This window comes from Crocodylus siamensis, chromosome 2 (assembly GCF_052110815.1).
Source record: "Crocodylus siamensis isolate JL-2025a chromosome 2, ASM5211081v1, whole genome shotgun sequence".
Lineage (NCBI taxonomy): Eukaryota > Metazoa > Chordata > Crocodylia > Crocodylidae > Crocodylus > Crocodylus siamensis.
In genome coordinates, this window is record NC_143396.1 from 167607449 (window position 1) to 167615363 (window position 7915).

The 7915-nt window shown below is 42.9% G+C and overlaps 1 protein-coding gene across 1 annotated transcript; it reads right to left on the minus strand.

The window, feature by feature from the left end:
* Positions 1-3696: 3696 nt before the first annotated feature.
* LOC149871151 (olfactory receptor 5G9-like) lies at positions 3697-4638 on the minus strand. Its single transcript, XM_090034577.1, has one exon. It carries the CDS (start codon positions 4636-4638, stop codon positions 3697-3699), a length of 942 nt encoding a protein of 313 aa, XP_089890703.1.
* Positions 4639-7915: the final 3277 nt, after the last annotated feature.

Below are 7915 nucleotides of genomic sequence, written 5' to 3' on the forward strand. Positions count from 1 at the left end.
AAAAGGTGGGGAGGGAAACCCTTGATATTTGTAACTGCAAAGATGAAAGCTTCGTAACATTAACAACTTCCTTAGTGATTAATGCTACCATATATTTAATAAATTAAATAAATATAAGAACATAAGACTGAAGAAAACTCCATAGGACATTGAGACAAGTTTAGATTTTCATTCCTGCTTCTTCTTGTCAGTACTACCCAGTCGACTCCTGCTCTTACTTCTCACTTGCCACTATTTGATGGTAACCAGTGTGTATTTAGAGGGTAGTTGCCCTTAAGATTGGGATAGTCCTTTCCTGGGTCCCTTAAGGCTATTATCATGGCCTCCTTCCTCCCTCCCTAGCTATTTCCATGCCTTCTTGATGGTTCCACATCTGCCCCTTTGGAGGAACTCTTCTCCACATGCTCTTTCTCTAAACAGAATCAACACTGGCCCCCTCAGGACCCAACCCTTGTTCAGGCTTCAGCCTTTTTGGCATTGGTCCCTTTTTCTGTAACTCAGACTACTTGGCTCAGGTCCACTATTTTAAGCCCTGGTCCTCCAGATCCCAGCCCTGAAGCAAGGGGTGGCTGCCTGGTACCCTACTCATGGACTCCTTTACCACTACAGTAGGGCTGTGCAAAGCTTCAGTCGCTGATTTGATTCAGCAGAGATTTGGCCCAATTTGGTGGCTGAACCTCCATATCTGAATGGAATCAGGAGATCCTTTAATTTCTCTGAATCAAATTAGAACCCTCCAAATCAATTTGGAGAGATTTGAAGAGATTTGATGATTCAGACATAGATACAGCTTTAAATTTTTTTTTCTACATACCTTAAGGTACCAGGCAGCTCATGAATGCTGAGATGGTAGGGTGGATGGCCTTTCCTGTAGTGACCGGCTGGTCCAGCATCAGGGTTTTGGCCTGGGCCTGAGTGGAAATGACAGCACACAGACCCTACCTGTGTGGCCTCTGACTCCAGTTGTGCATCCCAGCTGTGAGGTCAGTGAAGTCATCTGCCACCAAGTTTGAGCCTCAGATTGATCTCAGGGTTGGGGATGCCGCCATGGAAGGTGTTGGCTCCAGCAGGGATGCAGGATGCCATCAGGTCTTCGCATGCCTGAGGCATGATGCCTGGAGACCAGGCAGCTGCAGGCACAGGCATGGGGGGTCAGGTCATGAGCCTTCAGGGCTGCTGCAGCCAAGAAGTGTCTGAAGCACAGGGACAGAGGGCTCAGGGGCCAGGAAGTAGCTGACACAGGCCTGGGGGCCAAGCCACGGTTCTGTGGCACATCTGCAGCCAACACATGCCTGCCGCACAAGAACACGGTGCCCAGGGGCAGGCAGCAGCTGGAGCAGGCCCTGAAGGTCAGTCCAGGGATCTGGAGGCCAGCCAGAAACTGCTGAAGAGCTGTTTCTGTTATTTGACTAGAGGGGCTACCAGCCACATTGCTCTGCCTCAGACTGGTCTAGCTAATTGAGAGCAAATCTGCTCCTGGTCAGTATCTACAAGTGCACTAGTGCACAGTAGCTAATGTTCAGTAAATCTATTACTTGTATTTACAGGTAGTAAAAAAACTGCACATTAGCCTATTTTACGGTGCAGTAGCTGCTCCACATGGTTGCATAGTGATACTTTACTGTACAGTAGATTAGTCTGTGTAGTAAAGTGTGCCATGTAGATACACCCCTGGAAATACAGAGAATCTAGGAATTAAGGGGTCCAAGTAAGCCAGCAGGAACTTCCTGGTATAGCAGAAGACCAACAAGGCTAGGTCCCAGACCCTTGCAAGGGCAGTAGCAAGATTGTTTCTTTGCTACTGTAAATAGTACTTTATATAATTATAATTACAGGATTAATGGCACAATATCTTCTGAATATTTTGACTATATTTTGCTAGTTGTGCTGTTTTAAACTTTATATATAACCTAGCAAGTTAGTTTACATTCCAAAAGGTTATATTTGTTTTTGCTTTTAATGTAAATTGAATAATATAGGATTAGCCCCATAGCATATTAATAAAGTATGTAGTTGTGCTTAAACTGGAGAAAAATATTTGCTGTGTTATATGTAACAATGTGCCACACCATCTGCACCTTATTTTCAAAATCCTAGATCTGTCCATGATACCATATTTATTTGCAGTCTGTCCATGCCACAGACTGACTAAAAATACAAAGAAAAAAATCATCATGGGATACAGAAAGAGAGAATTTTTGGAACACAAAATGAATTGATGTGGCAGACATGGAGATTTCTGGGCAAAAAGCTTGCCTGCTGTTATCTGTTTTCTAATGTGTCCAGGAAAGAAGAATGATTTTTGTATTATTTTTGTAAATAAACAAGATTATACTAAAACTGTACCCGACTCAGATCACCAAATTCTTATCCTACTAGACACAAACCTGAAAGATGCCAAATACAAGTGAAGTGCTGGGTCCAACAGGCAACAGGATCAACATAAAAACATAAGAATTAAGATCAGCTATGTCCTAAATTAGAAACTGAATGAACAAATCAAAGCTCATCTACTTACCTGGCAAGTGATCCGTTGGTCATGTGCACATCAACCAATACAATATATTGTGTACAGTGTAAAAACATCTCAATAGCATAGCTGGTTCTGCTTGGGAAAAGAGGAAATTCCTTCAGAAGAATAAGAAGAATTTGTTAGGGTGACTGTATTTGGATCTTGGGGAGCATTGGATTTACAGCTGAATAAAAGGCTATAACCTGTGGCTTAGCAAGCTGCTAACCACAAGGCAGAATGGTATGTTAAAAGTAACATTGGAAGACGCTTAGGCAAGCATTTTGCTAACAATATAGTAGTGTTGTAAGATATATAGCTCATTGCGTTGTAGAAGTAATTGGCTTACTTGACTAGAAAAACAAACAAAGGCCAGACGTGCTGATACTGCTTAATTCAAATGTTCTGAGATAAGGAATTCGCATTCCTGCATTCCTTGGGTTATCTTGATATCTTGCCCTGTGCATTCCTGCATGTACTTGGGTTATCTTGATATCTTGCCCTAGGCATAGATAGTTTGTTTAAGTAAACTTTCTAAATTTCTGTGTAATTTACTATTGTTTTGTTTCTCCAAGGTGTATTTTTTATCTCTTTCTCTGTCTTTAGTATAAATACACTTGTAAACTTAGAGAGTCTGAGAAATCCTTTGAAACAGACAAGTGGGTGATTCCCCTTGCTGTATGGAATTCTCCCTGTGATCACAGTATAGCCTTAAATAAAGATAAGCTGGCTCTGTCAGTTCTGATTCAACCACAACGCGAAGTTTGATTTCTTCCACAGCGTAAAAGAAACAGGATTCAAACCACCGGCTAATGTTAGAAGATAAAGCAGATTTTGCTTATGAATGCTTACGCTAAGCCAGCATCTGTTTACAACCTTAAAGTAATATCTATATGATAGGAGAGGGTTTAACTTTTTGGATCAAATGTCAGCTCAGAAGTTCCTTTTACAGGGCTTTGTTAAAGTTACACAAGTTCATATACTGAAGTACTGTGGCATCTCCTCCCTGACTGGGTTTCAAAACTCTCATTTGTAGGATAGTTTATTTAAACCCCATAAATCTCCCTATTATGAAACCAGATTCCTTCCCCTCAGGGCACATTCTTTCTTTCCAGACAGATTTACTGATCAATTTATCCACTTATATAGTTTAACCAGATAATAAAGCCCAGATTACTGTTTTATATTCAGTTTCCCAAATTAATATTCCTACTGATGGCTTTCCTAAAGGCCTCCTTCACCTCTTTATTCCTCAGGCTGTAGATCAGGGGGTTCAGCATGGGGATCACCACTGTGTAGAACACTGAAGCCACCTTGTTGTGTTCAAGGGAATCAAGGGTTGATGGGCGCAAGTATGTAAACAAAGCACTCCCATAGAATATGGCGACAGCTGTGAGATGGGAGGCACATGTGGAGAAGGCTTTGCCTCTGTGCTCAGAAGAATGGATCTGTAGGATCGTGTAGAGGATGTAAGCATAGGAGATGAAAATTTCCAGGGAAGTGGTTAAGCCAATGAGAGTGGCAAAAACAAACAGCATGATCTCATTGGTGTGGGTGTCAGTGCAGGAGAGCTTGAGGAGAGGGTGAATGTCACAGAAGAAATGTTGGATCTTGTTAGAGCCACAGAATGATAAACTGAAGGTGCAGCTGACTTGTACAATGGCACTGGTGAGGGCAGCGGTGTAGGAACCAGTAACAAGCCTCAGGCAAACCATGTGGGACATCACTGTACTATACAGCAGGGGATAACATATAGCCACATAGCGATCATAGGCCATCACTGCCAACATGATGGCCTCCACAGTCACAAACTCTGCACAGAGAAACATCTGCACCACGCATCCAGAGAAAGAAATGTTCTTCCCATCAGAGCAGAAGGTTGCCAGCATTTTGGGGGTGATGGTGGAAGTGCAGCAAATATCTACAAAGGACAAGTGGCTGAGAAAAAAGTACATGGGGGTGTGCAGCTGGGAATCAGCCCTGATCAAAATGATCATTCCAAGGTTTCCCATCAAGCTGACAGCATAGATTACTAGAAACATCATAAAGAAGGTCACCCGCAGTTTTGGATGTTCCATTAATCCCAGCAGGATGAACTCTGTCACCTCAGAATAATTTCCTTCAGCCATTCTAAGAAGAAATTTACCTAGTAGGGAAGAGAAGGCCAACATAAATCATGGACAAACATGAAATGTTGAAATAGCTTCATCTAGTCTCAGACAATGCTGTGTTAACTATGTTCCCTCCAAAACCCATCTGAGGATACAGGTGTGATAAAAATAGCAGATAATAATTTGCTAAAATTGTGCATTGACATAGCTATGGGATAGTGTATGAATTCCAGTGGATTTTCCTGAACAGGTCAAGCAGGAAGCAGGAGGTACTTTTAAAAGGTCATTGTCAGCTTTGTTGTTTTATAGATTTCATAGACATTAGGGCTGGAAGGGATCTCAGAAGATCATTGAGTCCAGCCCCCCACCTGAAGGGCAGGAAGTCAGCTGGGATCATAGGATCCCAGCAAGATAAGCATCCAATTTACTCTTGAAGGTGTTCAATGTGGGTGCTTGAAACACCTCCGATGGCAGACTGTTCCAGACCTTGGGGGCTCAGACAGTAAAGAAATTCTTCCATATTTCCAGCTTGAAATGGTCTAGCAGTAGTTTATAATTGTTCAACTTCATCATCCCTTGGGGAGCTCTGGTAAACAAACATTCCCTCAGAAACTGCTAGTCACCCCTGATAAACTTATAGGTGGCCATCAGATCACCCCTGAGCCTGCGCTTTTCCAGGCTAAAAAGAGCCCCATGGCTCTCAGTCTGTTGTCGTAAGGTCTGTTTTCCTGACCTCTGATCATGCGCGTGGCTCTTCTCTGGACTCTCTCAAGTTTCTCCACATCCTTTTTGAATTCTGGAGCCCAAAATTGGACGCAGTACTCCAGCTGCGGCCTCACCAAGACCAAGTACAAGGGGAGAATGACATCCTGAGATTTGCTCGAGAAGCATCTATGGATGCAAGCCAGCATTTTGGTCACTTTACTAGCTGCAGTATCACATTGCAGGCTCATGTTCATCTTGTGGTCAATGATGCCCCCCAAGTCTCTTTCTTCTGTAGTGCTAGCCAGCATAGCACTGCCAAGCCTATAAGGATGCTGCAGGTTTTTCCTCCCAAGGTGGAGAACCTTGCATTGTTCGGTGTTAAACACCATCAGGTTTTTGTCTGCCCATTTGCTGAGCCTCTCCAGGTTAGCCTGGATCACCTGCCTGCCTTCTGGTGTGGATGCTTTGCCCCAAAGTTTGGTGTAATCGGCGAACTTGGCCAGTCCACTTCTGACTGCAATGTCCACATCATTAATGAAAATTGAACAGTATGGGTCCAAGGACAGAGCCTTGGGGGACCCCACTGGTGACAGAGCACCATGATGATTGACTTCTGTCAATTACTACCCTCTGGGTCCGACCATGGAGCCAATTTCCCAGCCAGCGGATCGTGGTGGAGCCAAGGCCACAACTGGCCAGTTTGGCCAAGAGGTGATCATGGGATACCAGATCAAAGGCTTTTTTGAAGTCAAGGTATATGACTATATGTTGCCAGCTATTGATTGTCAGGGTATACGCCAGATCTACAGCTGACATTCCTATATCTAGAGTCACCCCTCCTCCCCTCCACACACACACAAGTTGCCAAGGAATAAGGCTAGAATTATTTGATCTAATAACTTGCCCCACCTACCTTATCCAACTATGTATGAAAGAACCTCTCCCAGTGGATACAAAGAGCAACTGACCACCATCCTCCTTAAAACAAGCTTTTACACACTATAAAGCAGTTTATCATGTCCTCACTCAGTCTTCTTTTTTCTAGACTAAACAACGCCAGCCATGAATCCTTCCTCATAAATTGTGTTCTCCAGACCTTTTTTTTTTTCCCGTAACTATTTAGTTGGTCTAATAAAAGATATCACCTCCACCAAAAGTTCTGAATACTTTTTCTTGTAGACCAACATAGCTAAGGCCTGTATCCTCTAGAGCTACTATAATTCTTGTTGGTCTCCTTTAAACTCTTGCTAATTTGTCTACCTCCTTCTTAAAGTATACTGTCCAGGACAATATAATACACTAGCTGAGCCTTTATCACAAACACATAGAAACATTTGCTACCTCCTGGCCATGTCTACATGAGACACTACTGTGCAGTGGTTACTGCACCTTTATTTACTACTTGTATAAACAAGTACTAAATAAATGCGCAGTAACCCGAGTTACTGCACAGTAGCATTGGGGGAACAACTTTTTTGTGATGCCACTGCACAGTTGCTTAATACTACTGCACAGTAGCATTGCATCACAGTTTTTGTCACATGACACTACTGCACAGTAATATCAGGTTACTGCACAGTTAGTGTCTTGTGTAGATGCACCCCCTATGTCCTACATAAGATATTTGCCTTTGCTGTTGCAACAGCATCACACTGTTCCGCTTTAACTCTCAGGTGGTCCTTTCCCTATGTAACACTGTGTAACCAGCCATTCCTCTTTTTCTATTTCAGCATTTGATTTCTCCTTCCTAGGTAGTTTTACACTTGCATTTATCTAATTTTATCTCATAGATTTTCAACAATAGCTGAAATTTATCAAGAACATTTACAGTTCTAACTGTTCTCCTAGCTTTGTAGGTTTCTATCATCTGATGAATTAACGAATATATTGAATGAAATCAGGAGATAACTCTAGGACATCACTCTAAAACATAGAATGATAGAATTACAGATCATTAGGGTTAGAAGGGACCTTAGGAGGCCATATAGTCCAAAGACAACATCCTTCCATTTTGACAGGAAAACAAATGATGATAACTCTTGGGAAAGGTTTTTTAAGCAGCTGTGTGCTCACCTTCCTGTGTCTTCATCCAGACCATATTTCCTTAGTTTTCAGATGAAAATTTTGAGAGAGACAGTGTCAAAAGCCTTACTAAAGTCATGTTGTAATACACTGGGGCTCAGTTTTGGTCCTATAGGAGACATAAATGGCTCAGGATAAGTCCATGGGCCAGATCTTGGGCCACCCCATGTTCTGCGATCAGGCTATGAGGGCCCCACACTACCTCCTCCCAGATGCCACCTGGACGAGATTGGGCTCCAGGGTCATTGCTCTCACCTGGCCAGGATTGGGTTCCAAGGCCCCATGTTGGAATTGGGCTCAACACTGGCCTGTGTACCTGATGCAGCATGAAGGGCCATGGCCTGGGGGCCTCCCCACAGATCAAAAGCTGGCCCATAGGCTGGGGGTTGAGCACCTGTGCTATAATCCATTTACTACTTCATCCTTATCCTTGACTCCCATTACCCTTTCAAAAAAAAAAAAAGAAATTAGGTGGGCTTGATATGATTAGTGTTTTTTTGACAAATCC

Coding starts and splice junctions, on each gene's coding strand:
- LOC149871151 (XM_090034577.1), bottom strand. CDS start 4,638: ATGGCTGAAGGAAATTATTCTGAGGTGACAGAGTTCATCCTGCTGGGA.